Source organism: Coenobita brevimanus, chromosome 100, assembly GCF_032717465.1.
Source record: "Coenobita brevimanus isolate Jiangsu-jjx chromosome 100, ASM3271746v2, whole genome shotgun sequence".
Lineage (NCBI taxonomy): Eukaryota > Metazoa > Arthropoda > Malacostraca > Decapoda > Coenobitidae > Coenobita > Coenobita brevimanus.
This window is the reverse complement of record NC_137053.1, coordinates 27,325,657-27,352,133: the sequence shown is the minus strand read 5'-3', so window position 1 is coordinate 27,352,133 and position 26,477 is coordinate 27,325,657. Positions and strand designations below refer to the sequence as shown.

The following is a 26,477-nucleotide window of genomic DNA, read 5'->3' as shown; positions in this document are numbered from 1 at the left end:
GTGAGCATAGTTATTTAGTAAGTTATACATTATTTTTTTTGCCCTTTTTCTCAGTAACGTTTTATTTATGTGATTGTTAAATTATGTATAATTTAATTTAAGTTTGTATGCACAATAATTTAGAGTGTTATGCACTGAAAGAAAACTCTGGCATGTTTCAGATATCTCCGAGTTGGTAACTGTTGTAACTGATGCTCTCTCTCTCCGAAATACCCTAGAATTGTGGAGAAATGAAGAACACTCTAGAATAAAGGAAGTTTATATAAGGATGGGGAAGAGACTAGACCAAGCTCAGTTGGTTGTCATTTCAGTTTGAGTGCAGTGGAGTGTCAGTGAAGTTTGTATATTTTCGGTACTTGTGAAAACTGAGGTGTTGTGGTGCTTGTGAAAACAGTAATGTGTTGTTGGTAAACAGTGAAGAGTTATGTTAGTTTATGTATCTTCAGTGCTTGTCAAAGTAGTGATGTGAAACTGACAAGCATTAAGTTTAATTATCTGGAAAATAAAGACAGTGAACTTTTAGTAGCCAGTGCTGATATTTGCCTCAGATGATCTTGTATGCTGTACAACAGAAGGCTGACCATTAGGAAGAACAACTCACTGGGCAACGCCCTTCCTATACTAAGCTACTGTTGTTGAAATCTGTGGCAGTGTGGGATAGGGATGTAACACTGGTGTCAGGAGTGGGATTTTTAGAAAGTGTTTCAGTGAGTCTAATCTTCGACATGGAGCAAGGGGGTGTGCAGACAAGGTCCCGAGCTGGGCAGGAGAAGGAAATGTCCCTGGCGACAATTGTGAAGCTATTACAGGCACTGAACGAAGGACAAAAAGAACTCAAAGAACAGTAGTTACAGGCACAGAACAAACGACAGAAAAAAAGAACAATTACAGGCACAGCATGAAGGACAGAAAGAACTCAAAGAACAATTACAAATATAAAGTATACAACTACAAGCACAGAATGATGGACAGAAAGAACTCAAAGGACAACTACAGGCACAAAATGAAGAAATCAAAGAATAATTGCAAGCATGGAGCTGCAAGAGGCATTACAGGAGCAACAGAGGGAATTACAACCGAGGATGCAAGAACAGCTAGATGCTTTCATGGGGGAAATGAAGGAAGAACAGGAACAACTGAATGAGGAGGTATATGCTGAGCTACGGCAGCAGAAGTATAAGGGAAGCAATAATGTGACCGAGTGCAAACAGCATGTAGACGACGAGTTGAAGCCAATTAGTGAGGAAATAGTGATGGAGTGCAAACAGCATGTGGAACCAGCTGAAGATTAGTGAGGGAACAGTGATGGAGTGCAGACAGCATGTAGATAACCAGCTGAAGCATGGAGTCGACCATGTGAAGATAATTAGTGAGAACACTGAGGCTTTAGAGAAATATTGCACTGCTGAGCCTCAGCTTAGTGTAGAGGGAGCATATGAAAGGAATGGACTGTGTATGATGAATCTTGACAGATCCCAAGCACCTAAAGGAAGCATTACAGGGTTGAATAATCAGAATGCAGAAGTTTTAAGTAATGGGCTTAATTATGATGACCCAGTTTTTGGGTCCCAAACCAGTGAAGTGCGTGGCTATAATGGGGGTCCAATTAAACAGAATCCTCAGGAATTTGATGGTACAGTATCTTGGGAAGCTTACCATGCACAGTTTGAATTACTTGCTGAGCAGAATGGTTGGGATGATAGGCAAAGGGCAGTGCAACTTGCTACTAGCCTTAAGAGTGCCACAATGGAAATTCTGGGCCAGATGTCAGTAGAGGAGAGGAACAGTTATCAGGCCTCAGTAGAAGTGCTGAAGCGTAGATATGGGACCACGTACCAGACTGAGGTTTACAGGGCAAGATTCGGAGCTGTGTATGGGCTCGAGGAGAATCCCCACAGCAGGTTCCTCATGACCTGTAGAGTATGGCCTACAAGGCGTACCCTGCTGCAGCGCCTAACCTGTTGGCTATTCTTCTGAGGGACCAGTTCATCGATGCTCTAGATAGTGCAGTGTTGAAAGTTCAAGTGAAGTAGGCATAACCCAGAAGCATGCAAGAAGCACTAGCTAGGGCTCTAGAATTTAAGTCCTACATCACGTCCAGTATATCCACTTTTCAGGCCGGTCATAGTGCAGGATTCAGGGCAAGAAAGGGGCAGGTATGTGAAATGGAAAAATTTTAAGGAAGTTGCTGGTACTGTGAATAGCCAGGACATAGAAAAGAGGAATGCTACAAGTGGAAAAGGGAACAGAAGAAGACCAGAGGAGGTTGCTGGTTCTGCGGGAGGCTGGGACACAAGAAGGAGGATTGTTACACAGGAAGAAGGAACAAGTGAAGAGCAATGCAAGGAAATCTTCCATTCTAACAAAAGCATGTTGGACATGTCGTGAGGTGGGGCACTTCAGTTCTGAGTATCCAAAGAATAAAAAGGTGGATAAGAAGAAGGCTGCAGAAAACCAGAAAGAAGGGAAAAACTAGTGGAGGTTTGTGTTAAGGGGCAACCACCGGCCAGCTTTTCACAAGTAGCCCCATCTCTGAGAAAATGCAAGAGAACTGCAATCAACAGTATGTGAGTAGACAGAAGGATTGACAGAAAGAAGCGTTCCCTGGTGACTGATTCAGCCTCAGGGCAGACTTTTCTGAGGCCTTATGTGTTACATCATCGGTATCTGCCTGAGTCATCAGAACAACCATGTGGTGTAATTGGGCACTGCACAGAACTGAGGGACCCCTGAATGTCCGGAATGAAGTGGCAGGACAAGAAGCTACTCTTCCAATCTACGTGGCCGACATGGAGGATCCTTGCCTTCTGGGTCTGGACTACTGTATCTGATGTCCGTGGGATGTGAGCTGGACTTCTGCTCCATGAAGCTGAAGGTTTGAGGAAGGTCGGTTCCCATCACGGCAGTGAGACATACCAGTTCTGGTAGCGAGGTGAGGGCGGTCTGTACTACAGTGATACCCCCAAAATCAGAACTACTGCTCCAGTGCATGGTGAGTGGCTCTTTTGACAGCTGTCTAGGGATAGTGGAGCCTGATGTATGGTGCAAGACGAAGGCCAGAGTGCTGGTGGGGAGAACTTTGGTGGAAACAGATGCAGGTGAAGTGCCGGTTGTGGTGGCCAGTTTCTTCCATGAGCCACAGATGATCAGTGAGGGAGAAATTGTGGGACTTTACTAGGCAGTGGACCCTGATTGGCATCAGAGGAAGGCCTGTAAAAGGAGCATAGTCAAGGAAGTAGGGTACCTCCCAGACCACTTACAAGACCTATTTTGAAGGAGTTGCTAATACCTGGATGTCTCACAAGTGCTGAAGTTGAGGCAGCTACTGACGAAGTTCGCTGATGTCTTCTTCAGCAGAGACCTAGACCTGGGGTGCACCGATCTGGTGAAACATAGTATAGACACTGGGGATCACTGCCTAGTTAAACAGCCAGCACAGAGGATGGTGCCAACCCAACAGCAAGAAATGTAGAAGGTGATAGAGAACCTCCAAAGTCAAGGGGTAATAGAAAAGCACAGCAGTCCTTGGGCATCAGCAATGGTTCTGGTAAGGAAGAAGGATGGCTCAGTAAGGTGCTGTGTAGATTATCAATCCCTGAATGACGTGACAGTGAAGGATGGTTACCCCTTGCCGTGAATTGATGACACCCTGGATGCTCTGTCAGGTGCCATGTGGTTCTCCACCTTAGACATGAAGGCAGGATAACATCAGGTCAAGGTTGCAAAGAAGGACAAAGAGAAGACAGCCTTTTTATATGGGCAGGGTTTATTGCAATTTAAAGTGATGCCATTTGGGCTATGAAATGCCCCGGCTAGTTTTGAGCTTCTCATGGATTGCATACTTGAAGGTCTGCACTGGCAGACAGCTCTCATTTATCTGGATGATGTAATTGTGTTGGGATGGACTTTCGACCAGGAACTGGAGAGGCTGTCAGAGGTGTTGAACAGGATCCAAGCAGCACATCTCAAGCTGAACCCCAGGAAGTGCCACTTTTTTCAGAAGGAAATGAAGTACCTGGGACATTGTAGGCTAGGGCTGTGTCTGTACTTATCCAGAGAAGGTGGCAGCTGTGGAAAACTGGCCTATTCCAACCTGTGTGAAAGAGCTACGGAGTTTCCTGGGCTTGTGCACCTACTATTGGCGTTTTGTCAAGGACTTTGCAACGATATTTGCACCTCTGCACAAGTTGTTGGGGAAGAGGCAGACGTTTACGCAGACTGCAGTGACTCAGAAGGCTTTTGATGAACTCAAGCATGCATTGGCAAGCTCTCCAGTATTGCCATACCCTGATCAGAGTCAGCCATTTATCTTCGACTGTGATGCTGGTGACCATGGTATTGGTGGAGTCCTGTCACAGAAGAAGGATGACAAGGAGTATGTGGTGGCATACTACAGCAAGAAGCTCAGCCCACTGGAGCAGAACTACTGTGTGACTCATAAGGAGCTCTTGGTAATCATGAAGAGCCTTGGTGTCTTCCGTCCCTACTTGTATGGGTCATCAGGACAGGCCATGCGGCACTGAAGTGGCTGAAGACGATGAAGAATCCGGAAGGACAACTGGCACTCTGGCTCGGGAAGCTGGACCAGCACAATTATGAGGTGCAGCACTGTCCTTGGGTATATGGCAATGCTGACAGCCTTGTGACCAGAGTGCTGGCAGTGTAGTAAAAAATGCCAGAGCAAGAAATGCAGCCTTACTGCAGTGACAGGGCCAGCATCAGATGCAGGAGACCTGAAGAGAGTAGCTGCAGTGAAGTACAGAGCAACCATCTTGGGAAGAGGTTTCTAGATCCAGCCCTGCGACCTAAAGCTACTGGAATCAGTGGGACCTTTGTCGTTTGAACAAGGGACTACTGGAACGTCAGTGGGAGACATCCAATGGCCTCAGCAAGTACTGGCAACTAGTGGTTCTGAAGAAAATGAGGTCTGGGATTTTGGATGAGTCTCATAACCAGATCACTAGTGGGCACCTGTGAATGTAGAAAACTCTAAGCTGGCTGCGATGGAGGTTCTACTGGATTGGCATGTGCCAGGATGTTGAAGAGTGGTGTTGGGCCTGTGATGTACGCTGTCCCAAGAAGGGACCCAAGAAACGTGGTTGCGTCCCTCTTTCTGGTGTACCAAGTGGGTGCACCGATGGAAAGAGTCGCAGTGGACATTCTTGGACCTCTGCCACTCACTGAAAGAGAAAACTGGTATATAGGTGTCGCCATGGACTACTTTACAATCAAGAGGCTGCAACTGTTGCTCAGGTGTTGGTTGACCAGGTTTTCTGTTGTTTTGGGGTGCCACAGGAGCTTCATTCAGACAAGGGTAGAAACTTTGAGTCTTCTGTGTTCTGTGAGTGCTGCAAGTTATTAGGGATCAAGAAGACCAGGATGACCCCACTAAGGCTACAGTCAGATAGGATGGTGGAGAAATTCAATTGGACCCTAGGGCAAGAACTGGCCAAGTACTGCATAGAGAGACAAACAAAATGGGACCAGAAATTACCCTACGTTGTTGATGGCATATCAATCTGCATCCCATGAGTCTGCTGGCTACACCTCCGCAATATTGATGTTGGACCACAAGTTATGCTTACCCGTTGACTTGATAATGGGAAGACCACCTGGTGAAGAGCTGCCTACAGACATTTCAGGAGAGGTGATGAAGAGCAAGCATGATGCCAAGGCAAGTGAAGTGGGCTTCAAGGCTGGTGACCAAGTTTGGTTATACAATCCTCAGTGAAAGAAGGGACAGCCATCGAAACTGCAGAACCCATGGGACAGGCTTTACACTGTTTTGGACTCCCCATCAGACATAACATATAAGATTCAGGGAGGCAGGAAGTCTCGCCCAAAGGTGGTACACATGAACCATCTGTGGCAGTACCATGGACCAGGGCAGTACAACTGGGAATCTCCGAGGAATCGTACTCTCCCATAACCGAGGACGTTGAGGAGGACCAAGGAACTGCAGTGAAAGAGAATAGCGACAGTTTTCTAAGAGAAGTGAATCAGGAGGAGGACAAAGACCTTCCAAGAGTGGACTGGGTGGAGGAGCAAGGACATCATCGGATGTAGCATAGAAGAAGACCTGATAAGATGAAGGATTATTTTGTGATTATTTAGATGTTTCATTAGGATTAAGGTTTATGTTCGTCAGTAGGGTGGAGTCAAAGGTTATTCATCTCATCAACTCTCCTTCTCTTATTGGCTCCCATCAACCTCTGTCTCTTTGCTGCACAGTTGCCTCTTTATCTCTTTTCTGTCGCTACTTCAATGGTCACTGCACCTCAGAACTGTCTGCTTGCATCCTTCCACCTCTACTATGGGCACTTAACACCCGTCTAGCAACAAACTCTCATCCCTTTTGCGCCCAACTCTCTAATGGAAGAGTTAACCGTTACTGCCAGTCCTTCATTTATGCAACATGTCAACTCTGGAACTGTCTCCCTCTGTCTGTTATTTCCTACTTCCCATGATCTGCAGTCTTTCAAATGCAGTGTGTCCAGGCATCTCAAAATGAATGGATCTTGATTTTGGCTTTTTTTTTTTTCTTTGACGGAACGTTCATGCGGGCTCAGCCTTTAGTTCCTTCTTCCTCACATAAAAAAAAAGTTTAGTCGGGACGACAATGGACTAAGGAGGGGGTAGTGTTAAGAAGCAGGATTAGCCAGTTATGTAGTCGAGAAGATTCTGAATGTTTCTCGTAACATAGTTCTGTTACGAGTCAGAGTTGCCAGTTAGGCTGCTGTTTGTGAGCATAGTTATTTTGTAAGTTGTACATTAATTTTTGTGCTCTTTCTCTCAGTAATCTTTTATTTATGTGATTGTTAAATTATGTAATTCAAATTAAGTTTATATGCTAAATAATTTAGAGTGTTATGCAGTGTAAGAAAACTCTGGCATGTTTCGGATGTCTCCAAGTTGGTAACTGTATTAATCAATGCTGTCTGTCTGGAACACACTAGAACTGTGGAGAAATGAAGAACACTCTAGAATAAAGGAAGCTTATATAAGGATGGGGAAGAGACTAGAGCAAGCTCAGTCGGTTTTCAGTTCACTTTAAGTGTAGTGCAGTATCAGTGCAGTGTCAGTGAAGTTTGTATGTTTTCGGTACTTGTGAAAACAGTGAATTGTTGTGGTACCTGTGAAAACAGTGATGTGTTGATGGTGAAGAGTGAAGGGTTATGGCAGTTTATGTATCTTCCGTGCTTGTGAAAGTAGTGAAGTGAAGTTGGCAATCATTAAGTGTAATTATGTGGAAAATAAAGACAGTGAACTTTAAAAGCCAGTGTTTATTTTCGCCACAGTTGATCTTGTGTGCTGTACACTGAGGGGCTGACCATTAGGCAGAACAACTCACTGGGCAACGTCCTTCCTGTATTGAACTACTGTTGTTGGAGTCTGTGGCAGTGTGGGACGGGGACAAAACACTAGGCTATGTACACTGCTGTTGTCATGAAACTTGGATATTTTGCCCTCCTGCTGAGCATATTGCTGTAATTTTTGTTCATCACTTTTCACTTACCCACATATTTCCCCTCACTCTCCTCCATTCCGTTTCCTTCCCACTTATGTTACATACATAAACAAATTACACAAAAAGTACAGTTCCAACATGCTGAGTCTGTTGACGACAGTAACACAACGCTTAGTCCCTCAACACAGACCAATAAGGGTAGTACAGAAGAGGATTCTCACCTCTCAGATAAACATTCTTCCTCTACCCATCTCTTCTCTAATCTCTCAAGTTATCTGTGTACTAACCAAATACGTAACCACTGACTGATTCATCCTTTTTTCCGCACTACTATTCACACACTCATCCACTCCCCCACAGTCTGTGCGTGTTGGTGATGTGATGTCGTCGTGGGTGTCCCTGGTGCCTGAAGCCAGTGACCACGGCGCCACTCTCACCTGCCGGGCCCACAATCCACACATCCCGACACACGCCGTCACCACATCCACCGTCCTGCAGATTACATGTAGGTATTTGTGTGTGTGTGTGTGTGTGTGTGTGTGTGTGTGTGTGTGTGTGTGTGTGTGTGTGTGTAAAAGGGGTAGGAGTTCACATGCACGTGATATTTATCCCGTATTGTTGACTTGTGCGTTCCGATTATTTTTTTTTTTTCATTTCTGGCCAATGAATACACGATTTTACGGCCACTAAACAGGATAATGGGAGCTATATTTGAATCCTCCAGTTTTAAAAATTCTTCTCTTTGCTAAATAAATCGTATGGGGAGAGCAAGAATAAATGTACTAGGAAAAAGACGTCCACACTGAAGCTGTGGAACATGTCCGAGCTCGCCCGATGCGAATTTTGACACATACTATAGTCTGTTTGATTGACCTGTACAGCTAAGATGTATGGGGCAAGTAGGGTGTGTTTGATTCGCGGCTGCTGATTGGCCGCCGATGATGTCATTGAAGTAAATGCAGGCATGTATTGTAGTGCAACATGTGGACGTAGTTGTACACCGTGGGTGGATATTATAGTGCAACATGCCGATGCAGGTGTACACTGTGGGTGGATATTATAGTGCAACATGCCGACGTAGGTGTACACCGTGGGTGGATGCAGCGCAACATGCAGATATGGGTGTACACCATTTGTGGATAAATTGCTTTGAACGTCACTCATCGTGTCATAAAATTTTAAAACCAACTTTAATTTTCTTTGATAACATTAAACTTTCAAAGCTAATTTTGACCTCTTTAGCTTTGGAAATTATTCCATACTTTAACTGACTGCTTATATTGCAAACAATGTACAAATATAAATATATATGTCTTAAAATAGGAAGAGCTATAGATTTGCATCATCAGCAGCCAATCAGCAGCTGCGAATCAAACACTCACTACTCGCCCCATACATCTCAGCTGCACAGGTCAGTCAAATAGGGTATGTTAATACTTCTTCCCAGACGGCGATTGTAACCCACAGAGATCTCCCCAGACAGTGAGGGATATTTTTTACACCCCAACCTGTACTATAGTATCATACAGAGACCTCCAGAAATGGTGAAGGATACTTTTTTTACAGGCCAAGCTGAACATTTCTTACCATTCCTAGGTGAATTTTGGCTGAAGTAAGTTTTCATTGCTCTCCCATGGACAATATATTATGCACTCAGGCTGAAGGGATTAACACTTCCCCATGCCAGCATTGCCTAACTTTTCTACCCTGCTCCTGGGCTGGAGATGATTTTCCAATGAAATGAAGCTGTGTTGCCTATGTTCACCAAATTGTTGTGCCACATATTTGAGCCATGAAAAATCGCTCCAACAAATGATGAGCCAGAACATCATCGGCCCGGAATCAGTTGGCCAACAAATGACGCGTCGGCGCATCATCAGCCCGGAATAGTGTATCTGGATATTACTGAAGGGCAAGATAGATAAAAAACTAATTTTGACACAGGCTATCTTTTTTTAAGTTGTGTTGCCAGTATCGGTAGACACTATGAAGTAATGGCACCGATGCGCCCATTAGCATTAACAAAAAACACAAAGAGTAACTTTTGTTGCACCCAGCCTTCATCATCTAGATTTTTTGTATCAAAGAATGCCAAAGTAACAACAACAATATGCTACAACGCTAAAACCCAGTCTGCTTAAAACCCGATGTTTCTTCGTCTGTTTCTTGGATAGGCCTAGCTCTAAAATGACAACGCGAATCACATTCATTTGTTATAAAATTGCTTAATTCTATACTGGGTGTAATATGCGAAACAGACTTGTACTGACCGAAAAAGAGCATACATCATAGGTCGGGAATAGTAAACTTTTACAGTTTTGGTTCTATTTCTGTCAAACTTGGTGGAAGGGTTGAGGGTCAACAATGGGTGAGTGGTTCAATATTCAGAACAATTGGTCAGTGATAAAGGTCACAAGACAAAGTCAAACTTTCGACTCTTTCTCTCAGAAAATTGTTTTTCGATTTGGATCAAACTTGGTGGAAGGGATAAAGGTCAGACAAGAGTGAGGTGATTCTATTTAGGAAACAACTGGAAAAGAGCACAGGGAAAGGTCAGCTTAAACATTTTGATCCTACCTAGACCAAGCTTAGTGGAGGAGTTGAGGGTCATACATTGATGAAACATTTTGAGTTTGAGAACAATCACTCAAAGCTCCAGGACACACGGCGGGATCAAAGATTCAGTTTTAAACAGACTCTAAGGAGCTGGTGTTGCACTCTCTTGATGTTCCTTCATGTTATTGTCTCCATATTATTTTATCTTTATTATTTTTTTTTACTCCCCAGGTGGATGGCAGGCTGGTGACAAGGAGAGCTGGAGCTCCCGTTTCACCAGCCCTCAGGGCCTGATCCTGGCCATCTCCCTTTGCTGGACATTTTCAGTGTTTTCATTTATACAGAGAGTAGGCCTGCATACTTTTTAACACCTCTTCCTTCAACTGTCAATGCCACACTACATGCACATAAGATATCACACCTATTTCCATTCCCTCTTACAGGTGCAATGGCTACTGCATTAAAATCAGCAAACAAGGTGGTATCTCGGATTGCCACCACTGGCAAGGTAGGGCTGGCGGTGCATGGTCCTCCCAGTCGCTATCAGGCAACTGTGCTGGCATCGAATGTTGCAAATTCCGTTTGTGCTCATCAGCAAAGAAGTGAAGATGTGGCCTTATTCTTCACAATATCTGTGGTCTCAGTAGCAATGTGAATTCAGTTCATTTTATCCTACAATCCATATCCCACCTAGCCCTGTTCCCCACAGAACCCCAAATCTCTACCTTTACCGAAATATCCCCATTTTGTTTTCCTGATTACCATCTCACAACTCCCGTAGCAAGGGTGGCACCTGTTGTTATATCAATTCTGGATTTTCAGATGACACTGTTCTAATCTATCTATCTATCTATTGCCAGATGCCTTAATCCCGTACGGGGTGGCCACAAACAAATCGCTTCCACGTCGCCCTGTCCCCCACCATTTCACTGCTCTGCTCCCAACTCACACCCCCCTCTCTCATATACCTCTTCACTCCATCCCTCCATCTCATCCTCAGCCTCCCCCTCCCTCCCCCCCTCCTCCTCACTCACATACACTCTCCTCGTCAGTCTCTCACCCTCCATCCTCTCCACATGGCCAAACCACCTCAGTGTGTGCCTCCTAACGCTTTTAAACTTCAACTAATTTTGATTACTCACTGTATGAACTAAATTATCTAAATATTACCAAAACTATCTGTGTAGTCTATTGCTCCCCCAATGCTTCTTCAGACCAATGTGTATTTGACTCCATATCCACACAGTTGAGTCACCTTAAGCTTACCCTTAGCACCGAAATTACCATCTTGGGTGATTTTAACATACATAATGTAGACTGGTTATTGCACTCTGCCAGGACTGACGATGCTGGTCTAGAATGCGAGCTGTTTACAGAATCGTTTAATCACACGCAGTTGGTATAGCAACCAACCAGAATACCAGATGATCCTGACCATAATGCCCATCTCTTAGATCTGTTCCTGACAAATAATGCAGATCAATACAGGACAGAAGTGCTGTCACCACTTGGATCCTCTGTCCACAATCTCATCAAAGCCCCATAGTTGGCTGCCCCAAACCTCCCTGTTCTGAACCTGTCAGGGTGACCCAGTAGCACTTTGGCAGGGCAAACTGGGATGGGTTTAGAAATTATCTTGCTGACAGTCCATAGCCGTTTTCATCTCCAGTGATATTAGTTCTACCCAATCCCATATTAATGATTTAATAATAGTTATGGATTTATTCTTACCAAGTCAACAGTTAGCTAAAAGATCGAACTCTCCAAAATGGTTTGATAGCAGCTGTGCCAGGGCAACGGCCCATAAGTCACTAGCATATAACTTTAATTAAAATCATCCAATGATATCAGTTCTACCCAGTCCCATATTAATGATTTAATACTAGTTGGTATGGATTTATTCATACCATGTCAACAGTTTGCTAAAAGATCGAACTCTCCCATATGGTTTGATAGCAACTGTGCCAGGCCAATACCCGAAAAGTCATTAGCATAAAACTTTATTTAAAATCATAAACATCTGAGTCATTCTGTCAATTTAAAATTGCTACAAATAATGCAAAAGCAGTAATAAATCTCGCTAAATCAAACTTTCTTCAAAACCAAGCATTTAACAACGTTTTGCTTTATCCAAGCTTATTCAAGTCAATGAACAATATTCCGAGTGGACACCTTATATACAAGCTTTTCCCACCACCAAAAGTTGGATAATATATAAGGCGTCCAGTTGGAATGTTGTTCATTGACTTGAGAAAGCTTCTATTAAGTGAAATATTGTCAACTTAATAAAGGCTTGTCTTCAGTATGACGTTCATATTTAAGTAAGTTTTCCATGCATTAAATACAATATTACTTTTACCTCATAGATGTGAGACAAGGTAGATAGTAGGTGTGCCATAGACTCAACCCGTGACTGTTGCAGTAAATGCTGAGATGGATGTTGCAAGAAACAAATGGAAAGGTGAAGGGTGGTCATCAGCGTATGAGTGGATAGGGCAAGTTGTACAGCTTAGGTCACTGATGAATAATGGAAGAGAGTTGGTGATAGGACAGGGCCCCACGGAACACCACTGTTGATAGCTCTATGTCAAGAATGGTGGTCGTCTACAACAGCAGCTACAGAATGACCAGAAAGGAAGCTAAAGGTGAAGACACAGATAGTAGGATAAAAACCGTAAGAGGGCAGTTTGGAAATTTAAAAATTATGCCAGACTTAATCAAAAGTGTTTAACTCGCCGCGTGCCAGTGCCGTTTTAAAGCAGTCTGACATAATTCCGTGGCTCGTGTCAGTGCTTTTTTAAATCTGTTTAAAATAAAAAAAACTTCACTGTGACCACATCTTTGAAGATTCGCGAGTAAAAATTGACAGGCATGTAAGGTAACTGTTCCTCTACCATCCCCCAGGCTGTCAAGGCCATACACTCACTCGCTCCCCCCCCTCACGCTCACTCTGCCTCACACTGCCTGTGTGCCTCACCCAGTGCTGTACATAGTGAAGGTATTTTGTAAATATTTTCATATAAGAGCAAATTGTAAATATTTTCTTGTAAGTGTAAGGACTATATAGTGAAGTCAAGTTGTAAATACCTTCTTGTATGTGCCAGGACTGGACGTAATGAAGTCAGGTTGTACCCATCTTCAAGTGTTAGATAATGCATTCACAGTGAGAAAGACATTCAAATTGTGATAGATGCTGAAGCAATAAGTAAGCAGAAGTGTACTGAACATTGCTATACTTTCCCAGCATAAATACCTGAGTATACCTTACATAGAAAACGGCTTTCTATCACGTACGTGGTGAGCGTGAGAGAGTGGCTATACCTGTACACGAGTATGCAGGACTCAATAAAACTCATTTCCGAGCCTCGGTGAGCATTTTAATGGCGAAATTCGTTGTTTTCACATCAAAATCTATCATTATAACCCCCCAAAAAAATTTGAAAAATGGCCAGCACTGGGGTGGCCCATAAGGCTAAAAATAGCCAGCAAGCAGTGGGTTAAAATGCCAATTGCAATAGCAAAGCGTTTTGGCAAAATCCTGAGAAGAGGATGGCCAAGTCTATTAGGAAAGTTAAAAGATCGCCAATGCACTGTCTGTGGTGGAACCCATTATGACAATCAGAAAGACAGTTCTGATGGGAAAGGTGCTTTAAATATTTTTCGAGGAGCAGATTCAACAACTTTGGAAATACAGGATGTAAAAGCAATTGGACGATAGTTAGAGGGATGGGAATATTCACCCTTCTTTGGAACAGGCTGAATGAGAGCAAGAAGGAAAAGTACAGGTGAACAGACAAAGAGCTAACTTAAGCAGGGTGAAAGTATTGAAGCACAGTTTTTGAGGACCACAGGAGGGACCCCATCAGGCCCATATGCCTTGTTATTATTGAGGCCAGTGAGGGCAGCAAGTACATCAACTGAAGAGAGTTTAATGTCAGTCATGAGGAAGTCAGAGGGGGAAAGTGATGAGGAACAGCACCGGAATCATCTAAGATGGAACTGGAGAAGCAATTCTGAACAAAGAGATCCGTTTCTTCTGTACAAGAAACAGCTACAGAGCCATCAGAATGGAAAAGAGGAGGGAAAGAGGAAGAGGTAAAGTTGTTAGAAAGATTAATGGCATGATGCCAGAAGATGCATGAAGAGTTTGAGTCAGAGAGTTCAGAGCATTAGATATGGATGAAAGTATTCTTAGCAGAGCAGAGAACATTGACACGGTTCCAGACAGACAAACAACAGACATGAGATTTAGGGGTGGGTTGGCTCTGATACTTTTTTGTAGGCCTTCTCCTTAAGTGGACAACATTAGAAATGGTGATTAAACCAAGTTTTTTTTTTTTCATTAGTCAATGGATAAGAGAAAAGAATGTATACTTTCATGCCTGAAAGAATAACCTCTGCAACACGTGAGGCACACTCAGATGGCTCTCGGTCATGGAAGCAAGAACTCATTCCAGGGAACATCAGAGAAGTATTGCATGAGGGCCTCCCAACCAGCAGCTCCAAAGTGCCATAGCTACCGCTTCTTGGGTGGATTCACATGCCATATTGGAGCAACAAGATAGGTTAAGGCGATAAGGTTGTGATCAGAAGCGTCCAATGGAGAGAAAAGATAAACAGAGTAAGTAGAAAAATCAGTTGTGAGAAAGAGGTTAGGTATGTTGTAACACTCTCCAAGGCAGTCTGATATATCGGTAGGGTGCTTTACAGGCTGCTGTAGGTCATTAAGGATAGAAATGATATAGGCACATTCAACAGGTGGATCAGTGCCAAATGTGATGGTGAACATTGAAATCACCTGGAATGGTGCTTTCAGGGAAAGGAGAAATTGATAGGATGCATTTAATCTTAGAAATATTCGAAGAATTTTGCATCAGTACAATTAACGGCCAAGTACACAGCACAGATGTATTCAGTCAGAGATTGGTGATTTAACCAAAGCCAAAGAGCAGACAGTTCAGAAAATTCAGGCTCAGGAACACGAGAGCAAGATATGTTGTTGTGTTCATACACACAACTGCCACCTTTGACTGAAGTGAGTATAAAATTACAGGGGTTCCCAGCCCGTCGGTTGCGACTCCCTAGGGGTCACGGAGGGTTGGCGGGGGGATAGAGAAGTCTTGGGAGATTTGATAGCCTGGGGAGAAGAACTTCGTAAAAATTGATTAATTAATCGTTGTTTTCACCTGTTGTACCCAGAAAATAATTGTAAGACTGTAACAGCTGGTGGCAGGGGAGTTGTGTGTTTCGGGTTTTGAGAAAGGGGTTGCGAGTACAGAAAGGCTGGGAGCCACTGGTGTAGATGGATGGCTAAAACATATTCGAGGAACAGAATGTTCTAGTCATACCTCTGGTTGGAGGTTGAATTAGAAGCAACATGTTTGGAGTATCTTCAGCGAAAATTATGGTACGTTATTTATCCTAGAGAATCATTGGTGCAAATGCATACATTAATCACTGTCATAAATGCTCCTATTTCCGTTTTTTGTTCTGTTAGCATAAAAGTATGAACGCTGTCTCCCAATGACCGATGTGTGCATGGGACTGTGTGTGTGTGTGTGTGTGTGTGTGTGTGTGTGTGTGTGTGTGTGTGTGTAAGCAGAGATGAAGCTGTGCTGTTTGCAGATTACTAAAATGAATTGACTAATGATTGTGCTTAATGATTGTGGTTATTTAAGGTAACCATAGGTAGATTAAATAATACGGCGCAACTTAATTCTTTCTATCTACTATCTGTCAAATATCTTTATACCCGTCAAGCTTCATGCTCCGTCATCCTCCATGCCCTCCCCCTTCCCTCATAATAGACATTCGCCGACTTCCCTCTCCCACTCATCACTGTGGCTAGAAACATGGATGACGAACGCGGGATTCGCATTCACAATGAGAATGGATTTATGACTGTAACAGATGAAAATGTTCGCGTTTGTACATAGTAAGCAACAGGCTTCGTGGAGGAAAAATTATCATCCAGCCAAGGTTGCATGGAGATGTTTGCATTTGCTGTCTTTTCCAACAGAAGTATCATCATCATCATCACCATCTGGACCTCCTTTCCCACCCAAATAATAATAATGAGAAATCATCATCATCATCATCATCATCTTCATCCAATCCTACATTGTCCTATGAGGAGCGTAGGACCCCGGGGCTAAGCAAGTTGGTCCTGACATTAAAATGAGAATGACCTGCCTCACTCATCCCTGAGTGACATTACGTGAGCAATAACTCCAACCACCCCTTAGATATAAACCTTCACTGGCTCAGTCCGACTGGAGTGCCTTAATTACCCACTAAACCATCAGGTGCCATATTTTGGTTATATGGTTACCACCCAGCGTAGTAAATGGTTTCCTGGTGTATAGGAAACCATTCGGCCTGTCACCCGTAGAGTCACCCATAGGCAGAAGGATGAGGAAAGAATGAAGGAAAGACAGACAAAAGAGGGAGTGTAAAGTCACCCGTAGGCAGAAGGACGAGGAAAGAATGAAGTAAAGAAAGACAGAAGAGGAAGGAAGGAAAGAAGGAAGGAGAGGAAAGGGCAGACACCTGAGAGCAGCACTACATCGAGTGAGAGGATGGTGAGCGTCCCCACCTACCACAGAATAATAATAATAATAATAATAATAATAAAACCTACACTGATCAAACACGTCCCATGATAATATCATTGGTGCTAGTCAGATGGTAAACATTAAACGATAGTGAGACAACACACGAACCACACGCTGGATACCACCCAAATGCAAGCAAGAGTGTCCTCAGCACTGTGACAAAGCCATGGAAATATTCACTGATAATAACTGGAAATCAGGGCACAAGAGTAGCTGAATCTGGGTGAAGTAACTGCCATCAAGGAATTTAGAAGAATGTGCCAAGAAGAGAGTCAATGGTTAAGACTGAAATTCATGAGGCTTACTCTGCATTTACTCGTGGTGTGGAAAATCGTAGGACATGCACGACACGAGCCTTTCCTGAAATCGAATAATTCGACTCTGTGGAAACATTGATCGGAGAAGCTCTGGTTCCAGGATGTGTAAAAAACCACAATTTGTCCCAAGATAAGATGTCGGCGTTCGCCCTACCACCGAGATTTATAGGACTGGGCATTATACCCCGTGCTGAGGTGACTTCCAGACAGCATGTAAACTCTGTCAAATTTACAGGAGCATTCAGAGAAAGTATAATAACAAACAAACGAGGCAAACATTAACACCAAGGAGCAACACACCATTAGACTGACCATCACCAAAGAAAGACAATAAAGCAAGAACTGCAACATCTGTCAGTGAGTATACAAACAAATTTGGAAATTGTAAAAGAACTAACTTGAATCCCTGCCTATTGCACCAAATTGATTCAGTCATCATAAACAAGAATTTATAGATGCCATGGCCGTACTGTATGACTGGCCATTGAAGGCCCAACGAATTAGTGTGTGTAAATGCGGGTCACCTTACGACACAAATACCATGGTGTGTAAGAGAGGTGGCTTCGTATGTATGAGATACAGCCAGGCATGAAACATCATCACCAGTATGCTGAGTAAAGTCTGGCATGAGGTGACAGTGGAGCTCACTCTTTTTACACTTGACAATAAACACCTTCAACACCTTACAGTCAGCACATCTAATGAAATGTGGGTAGACGCCAGTGCTCGTGCTTTTGGGTTCCAGGGCTACTAGCTTTGTGTACTTCAGAATATTTGACCGAATGGCTGCATGCCACCGCAACTTTGTCACTGAAATTTGCGCACCAGAAATACGAAAATGACAAGATCAGAGCATGCAGGGAAGGAACTGAGACGTTAGACAAGGCAGCTTTACTCCCTCGTGTTCGCTACATAATAAGAGGTGGGGCCCAGTGCAAAGTGCTTCTGTGCTAGACTAACAGAAGTATAAATGATGGCGTAGATGACGTCCCGAAATGCTATAATCTGCATCTGGGGGAGCCGATCATCTGCCACAGCCATCACGTGCATCAATTGTGGGGCAGCTGTCGTCAGAAGCTAATGTATTAGGTCAACATAAGGATAACATACACAATAGCAGTAGTAGTAGTAGCAGTAGTAGTGGTAGTAGAAGTAGTAGTAGTAACCATTCTCGTATGTATACGTGTCTGTCGTTACCCGGTTTACCAGAGTGACGGAAGAGTCTGACTACACTGCTGTATTCACTGACATTATTACGCTTGAATAAAGAAAATGTTAATAATAATAATCATCATCATCAACATTAATAATAATAATATTAAATAATAATTATAGTCACTGTAAGTGGTAGTAGTAGTAGTGGTACTACTACTACTACTACTACTACTACTACTACTACTACCACTGCTACTACTACAACTACTACTACTACTACTACTACTACTACTACTATTACCACTACTACTACTATTACTACTACGACTACGACTACAACTACTACTACTACTACTACTATTATTATAATCATTATTATTATCATTATTATAGTTATGCAAAAGGTTATGATTATCATGACGATAATGAAAAAATAAAGGTAATATTACAAAGTTTTTAAAACAAATAAAGAGGAAAAAAGGGAACAAAGAAACCTGACATACCGTCGCATGTCATGGCAAATTTTAAAAAGCGACTCCACTAATATCTCTCCATAGGAGAGGTTTAAAAAAGAAAAAAAAAATTCATGCATTTTCTTTTCTGAACTGTCAGCTTGTCACTGGCAGCACAGGAAAGCAGAGAGGGCGAAGGGGATCTGCGAGAGAGAGAGAGAGAGAGAGAGAGAGAGAGAGAGAGAGAGAGAGAGAGTGTGTGTGTGTGTGTGTGTGTGTGTGTGTGTGTGTGTGTGTTACACAGCTGAGTTTCTTTTATTCCCATTCGTGTGACCACTTGTGAAAGAATCACTGGAGCAATCAGCCACTAACATTGGCTTTGCTGGTCAGCAAAAAGAATCGAGCCACTTTTGAACTTTGGATGGATGTTCTGTGGCCTATTGTTGGATGTGTAGATATGGAATTAGGTGGATGGGTAAGCATGCAGGCAGGTAAGTAGGCAAGTAGCTTGGGGCGGAGTGTAGATAGGTAAATAGGTGGGTAAGTAGGTGGGTGAGTAATGTGGTAGGTAGGCAGGTAAGCAGGAAGGTTATACAGACAACCATACATGGGAAGTAGCAAGGCAGAGAGGAAGTTGGCTGGTAGATGCAGAGGTGGTGGATGGCTTTAGGTAAAATGCATGTTTAAAAGAAAACAAGAAGAAACCCTCAGAGCACAACACTCGTGCCCACCAACTGGTGTGAGGGGCGAATATTTGACTTTACCCTGTGACGCTGGCCTTCAACAAATTACTCTCAAACTCTAATTACTTCATTCATGCCCAACCCTTAACCTTTCCACCAGCTTTGGTTAACATCAGGTCAAAAGTATTGACTTTGCCCAGTGACCTTTCCCTGTCACCTTAACCTTGATTGATTGTTCTTAAAATCGATTTTCTTTATCCTCACTAAAACATGCATCATTCAACAAAGTTTTCTCTAAATAGGATAAGAACTGATTGACATTGCCATGTGTCCATAACCACCTATTTTTCCCCAAAACACTAATTCAGCTCCTGAGTTATCCTTAAATCATCCACCAAGTTTAATCCACATTAGAATCTTAAAATAATATTTGTTATTTTGTTCACACACAGAAGCCGAAATTTGACCTTACCCTGTGACCATGACCTTTTTCAGAATGTTCTCAAGACTGATTCGCTTTGTTGTTGCTTAACGCTCATTCCTTCCACAAGTTTGGCTAAAATCAGATCAGAACTACTTGAACTGACTTTGACCTCTGACTTTCACCTTTAACCTTTCCCTCTCACCGTGACATTTGACTGATTGTGTTCAAAGTCGAATCCTTTTGTGCTTGTCGTATCTTAAACGCATCCACTAAGTTTGATCTAAATTGGATAAAAACCGTTTACCTATCGCTGTGCCCCTATTATTAAAAAAAAAAAAAAAAAAAAAAAAATCGGCTCTCTCCTTGGCTGACCCTCAACGCTTCTACTATGTATAGGTATGATCAAAAGTGAGTTTTTTTTTTTTAAACACACACACACACACACACACACACACACACACACACACACACACACACACACACACACACACACACACACGCGCGCGCGCGCGCGCGCGCATACTATACGCTCTTGCTCCACGAGCGCGGCTGTAACTGTACCGTGTTAAAAATGCTATTAACACAGATAGACAGACATACAGAAACAGAAAGATAGATAAAGAGACAGAGAAACAGGCGGGCAGAGGCGAAGACAGACGGCAGAAGATGATTGCTAAACCGAGTGCACGACAGGCTGACAGACAGCTGAGTGAGTGGAGTACAGTAAAAATAGAAAGGGATGCAAATACAGAGAGAACCGTTGAACCATCCTAGAAGAAAACGAGAGAGGAAAGCCGAAAAAATATGACAGGTAAGAGTTGTATCGACAGACAGACAGACAGGGGGGGGGGGAATTGCAGCAAAGAAAAAAGTTACCGCAGGTATGTTAAGCAGATAAAGAGACAGTGGAAACTTCGCGATCCTTCCTAAGTGACGTGGACTTAAATGCAAGCAGATAAACTGCCATGCATTTGTACGAGCTGATAGTAATCGTCCGTCGTTAGCTGGAATGTTTTACGAATTGCTTTGTTCTAGGCCTGAAAGATGCTTTTGGTGACTTGGGTAGCCTGGGTCTCTCGAGCGCAGTAGATCACTTGGCGTTATTGAAATTTAATACAATATAGGTAATCTGCAACTTACTGAAAGTGAGCAAAAAGACTCATTTTTCCTCATCTACCTTTTTCCCTGATGAAATTGCAGGAGGAAGGAAATTCTGAAAACCTGTCCAGCTCCATGGAAAACACTTATGGGGTAATGGAGTGAATAAATAGAAAATCAAACAGAAGCATATAAAGAATACGTATGAGAGAGGCTATGAAACGCGAGAAAGCAACTCAGAGGGAAACTGGCAGAGAGAGATACACTCAAGAAGGACCAGAAAGAAGGAGAGAAAGTCTGGTTATCGACAGGGAGGTGTGTGCGAGTAAGTGGCAGTAAGAGGGTAGGCGCTTCAGTGAGAGGGTAGACTCTTCAGTGTGTGTGTGGGGGGCGGGGAGGAGAGGAGGAGGGAAGAAGGCGATGCAACAAGGAGGAACGAGGAAAAACTGTAGAATGATAGTTAGAATGGAAAGGAAATAATCCAAAGACAGTGAAAGAGAAAAGGAGACAGAAAGATATGCAGAGAGTGGGTGGGAAAGAGGGCAAAAGAAATACAAAAAGAGACAGAGGCACCATGAAAATCAACAGGAATAGAACAGGAAAAAAAAAAAAAAGCTGATAGCAAAGAGAGGTAGCTGCTTGGAAGGAAGGTGCAGTTTTTAAAAGAAGGATGGATGAGATTAAGTGTGATACGATAGGGATAGTATGTTGGAAAATAAGAATGCAGCTGAGAGGGACTATAGAAGAGAGAGAGACGGGCAGACAAACATAGAGCATTATTACTACTTGTAACCTCAGAGCTTACCATTTCTTATCAGGGGCTGCACAACATCTGCAAAAGAGGGTCAAGGGAGGAATTAAGCAATGGGAAAGGTACAAACTGAGGGTGAGAGATGAGAGGGCGAGGTTAGCAGGGAAAACTGTTAGGAGGATATGAGTGGGAGAAAAAAATAAAGACAGACAGAAGCAGGGAGTTGGTGAGAGTAGGAGAGGAAGCAAGAAAGATAAAGAAATGCTGCAATAAGAGGGAACCGAGAAGGGAGAAATGAAGGTGTAGACGGGTTGGTGTACTGAAGAGATGGGGATGGGTGAAGAGAGAAATGAAGACTTGAGAAAATTGAGAGAGGAGAGGAATAACGAAAAAAGAATATGAAGGAAGGTGGAAGAAGAGGGAATGGCACGCAGATGAGATGACTATGAAGGTAAGGTGGATGGGAAAGATAATAATTTCAATGAATTGGGAGATAGAGCAAAGAATAAGAGAAGCAGTGGGGAAAAGGGAAGGGAATCAAGATGAAGAAGAAGGCTTGGCATAATGTTTACTCACTGCACGAGGGTCACCAAGGCTGACAATCAATTTTTGCAGAGTTCCAGTCTTCCCGTAGAATATGACGTGCAACAAACGCATTTGCATCCAGGCCCTCAGTTGCACTGCTGAGTGCACAAGGGCAAGCTGGAAACAATGACCGGCCCAAGAGAAACCCAGGTTCTTCCAGTGGTAGCTGGAAATGCTGACCCAAGCAGCACTTGGTGCCCGTTCCAAGGTGAAACTGGTTGGAGGGATGTGAGTGTGGGTGGGAAGGGAGAAGGGAGTGGTGAAGGCCAGAGTGTGAGGGGGGACGGGGTGGAAAGGTGCAGGGAACAAGCAGGAAGCGAATAGGTCTGGAGAACTGTCACGAACTTAAAGGGAACATTATGAACAAGAAAACTGAGATTTAAGAAGCAAGATATGTAGGAGAGGAAGACAGGATAGAGATGGTGGGAGGACCGGCGGGGGTGGGGGAGAAGAAGGGTAAAGATAAGGCTAGGATGGGGGTAGGGGAATGGTTAGGGTATGGGTGAAAAGGGAAGAAAGCAGAATTACGACCTGGCAAATGCTCGAGGGTCATTTGCTCGAACGATCAATTTTTGTTGTCCTAAACTTGGGCTACAATGACCCACAGTAGTTGATGTTACAACCAGGTGTCTGTACTGCTGGGTGAACCTGGACAAGAGAGAATCAAACTTCGTCAATGAGTCTGCCTGACTCGTGAATGGAACTCTGGTTCTTTAACTAGACATGCTAACCATGGCTACACAGAAGGAGGGATAAAGGAGGGGAGGGGGAGTCAAACAGAAAATTAGTTAGTTACATAAAATATATTCATGCCTTTCGACTGCAGAAGGGTCAGTAAGGCAGATAACCTATAAGAGCCGGAAGAGGGAAAGTTCTGCGACCTCCACCCTCCGTAGGAAAGTGGGTGGAGGCATGAGAGGGGATGGGTGGTGGGAGGAGAGGAGTAGAGGCTGGGATGGAGGTGGAGAAAAGGAAATAAAATTTGTACTGAAGGTCTCCCTGAGTGGGGGGGGAGAAAGAAGTGATAGGAAAGAAAATAGAGCAGATTTATAGAGGGAACAAGGAGCCTGAGACTAAGAAATTAAAGGAAAGAAGTATGAGAGCAGAGATAGAAGAACAAGAGGAAAAGGGTTAATGAGAGAAGGTGGAAAGAAAGAGAAGGAATGAAAAGCAGAGGAGGGAAAGGAGAAAAGGAAGGAGGCAGAATGAAGGAAAAAACAGAACATGTAGAAACAGAAGAGGAAATGAGAAATATACACTGTAAATAATGAAATGCCAAAAACTCTGGCCCTGAGCTGTCGCTCAGTATGCCTCCGCCAAACCTTGCACAACCATACAGCCATACAACCTCCATGACAGGGTTCATTGTGGGTTGAAATGAGACTAAAAAATATCTAAGTCAACCCCACATGACCTTGACCTTTGACCTTGTTGACCTAATTAGTCCATCGCCCCTTCATATTGCATCACTGACAAAAGTTTGTCGAAATCCGTCAAGAGGTTCAGGAGAATCTCGTCCACACCCATACGACCTTGACTTATGATCCTTTGACCCTGCTGACCCAGTCAGTTCATCATCCCTCCATACAGTATCACTGACAAGTTTGGCCGAAATCTGTCTAGGGGTTCAGGATATATCGCGCCCACACTCATATGACATTGACTTTTGACTTCTTGGCCTTGCTGGCCTATTCAGCTCATCGTCCCTTTATACTGTACCAGTGACAAAAGCTCGGTCAAAATCCGTCAAGGGGATTCAAGAGATATCACGCCCATATGACGTATCAGTTCAACATTTTCTCATACTGCATTTCTGACAAAAGTTTCGTGGAAATCCACTGAATGGCTCAGGAGATATCGCATCCACAATAGTGTTACAAATGCACACCCACAAGGATAAAGTAAGTCGACCCCATAAGACCTTGACCTTTAACCCCTTTACCTTGGTGACTTAATCAGTTTATCATCCCTTCATACTGTATCACTAACAAAAGTTTGGTAGAAACCCGTCGAGGGGTTCAGGAGATACCACGCCCTTAAGGATAAACTAAGTCGACCCTACATTACCTCGACTTTTGACCGCCTTGATCTAGCTGACCTAACCATTTCATCATATCATACTGCATCACTAACAAAAGTTTAGTAGGCATCCGTCGATGGGTTCAGGCCATATCGCGCCCAGAAAAGTGTTATGGATTCACAAAAGCACGCACCAACACACGCACACCCATGCACGGACAGAACAATCGCATAATGCTTCCTCCACTAAGGTGGGCGGTGGCATAAAAACAGGAATAATTCATAATGAGACATGTATATACAAAGACAAAAGGTGTGTTGCTGTTTCGTCAGAAGATTAGGTGAAACATGTGAAGCATATGAGAGCTCTACCACAGTTACATATTGGTGATTGCCTAGCCTGACTTACTGAAGCTTCATATCTGCTGGTGATGGGATGACGATATTAATGAGACCAGGAAATTCGGAAACCTTAACACCGATTCGCGAAAGCTGCTGCGAAATGTGTATCACATTCGGTCAGGCAATGATCGCCTAACAGTTAAATCTTACCACGGAACTTCAGGCAGACCAAGTATTTACCTTGGTGTGAAGAGGGAAAGCAACATGAATCCATCTACTAGGGAGATGAGAGAGGGCAGAATCTATCTTTATTCTGGGGAGTCCTCAACAGATACTGTAAACATTATGTTTGAGCTGAATCGCAGGATGGTAGATTGTGCGATTTTGGAAGGAAGGCACAACGGAGAACAGTCATCGTTCAGGTCACCCTCGTGTTACCGCACCAGTACAGGACCAGGACTCGTACTTATAAAACACTAAGACTGTGTCATTAGGCGAAAGTCTGTCTTAAATTCACAGGAGCGATTCATAAATCCTTATGTTCGACCTTAACCCGAGCCATATAGCTAAAGACACCTCCCGAGCTGGCATAGCGCTTAGGACGTGGCTTATGATTCAATCATAACTTTAAACATGGCCGCCTCACCACAACAACAAATTCGCCACAGTCAACCAAGACGTTCTCGTGACAGGAAAGATGTGCTTCATGAGCTAAGTGATCCAGAACTGGTAAAGAGATATCGCTTGGACCATGCATGCAGGCATAATTTTTGTGACAGATTTAGTGCGGGAGACCCTAACAAGACCAACGGCAAGAAACAAGGCCCTCACGCCAGAAATGAAAGTTATTTTAACATTCCGTTACCTTGCAACTGGAAAAATGCAACTCAGAAGTGGTTACGACCACTTGTGCGTTTCTCTATCGTACTGTTGGAGTTCTCCATGTTGCAGGTAGCGGTGGTGGTGCTTGTTTACAGGATGGTGTGGTGAAGCAACATGTCCTCATTCACAGTAAAACAAAGTGGTAAATAAATAATTCCTAAAACTTGACATTAATCAGTTGACTTTTCACTGAAAACATTCGAGAAAAGTATCGTAGCAGTTTTAGATTTTTTGTTACGTCTTTGCTTTTTTTTTTTTTCCCCCTTCAATTTTCAGAACTCTCAAGTGCTTAGCAAGCCGTTTTCTCAGCAGCTTGTGAACTGCTCCTTAAGTCTCATATTTGTGACTTTCACCTAACTGTGATGTAAGTTTTATAAGTACGGCCCCAGGAAATAATCACACAGATGGAAGTCAGCACCTGCAAGTAGTCCTTACACCGCAAGTGACGAACTGAACCTAGAATGAAGAACACGAACAGCTGTGTGTAGACTTCTGCTTCTTGGTTATGTGTTCAAACTCCAGCCTATAGGAATAGTTTCACCACTTATAACAAAACACTAGATTATCATTATACAGTAAATCTGTCCATGTGTAAAATAGTTTGAACAGTTTTGTTTGATAACACTGACAGATAATGACAATTACAGTTCATAATGACAGCACTGAGCTCTGTAATATGCAGAGGCTATCTCCGCAGCGAGCGTGTAGCTTTGGCCGTCACATTGAAACACCACCACTCGTCGCCTCCACCATGGAAATGCAGTCGGATCATTGTTCTTAGCTTGCTGTTTCTGTTTCGCTGTTGTTTACATAAGCTAAGCAGTGGGCCATGGCACTATATTATCCAAATTCATTGACTGATTTCAAAAGACGTGGGCGTCGGTGGTGAAGATAAACATCAGCGCCGCCCTGGGCTCCTGGCGGCTGTTACACAAACTACGTGGTCCAACCCATGAGAAAGCCTCTTCATATTATAGAGCTCAATGAGTGATAGATAATGACAATCACAGTTCATAAACTAGAATGGCACCAAGTAGAGCGCATACTTCCGCCATCAACATCCATGCAATATTCACTGAAAAATTTACGAAAATGAAAAAAGCATTATCTCGCCATGTTAAAGAAAGGGAG

The 26,477-nt window shown here is 43.3% G+C and overlaps 1 protein-coding gene across 1 annotated transcript in view; it reads left to right on the top strand.

Moving 5' to 3' along the window:
- The window catches only part of LOC145414614 (kin of IRRE-like protein 1), a 1,118,604-nt gene that overhangs the window by 996,916 nt on the left and 95,211 nt on the right, over positions 1-26,477 (top strand). The window contains exon 7 of the mRNA XM_080284140.1: positions 7,829-7,973. Within this exon, the coding sequence (XP_080140266.1) occupies positions 7,829-7,973 (145 nt within the window). The remainder of the gene's footprint in view (positions 1-7,828; positions 7,974-26,477) is intronic.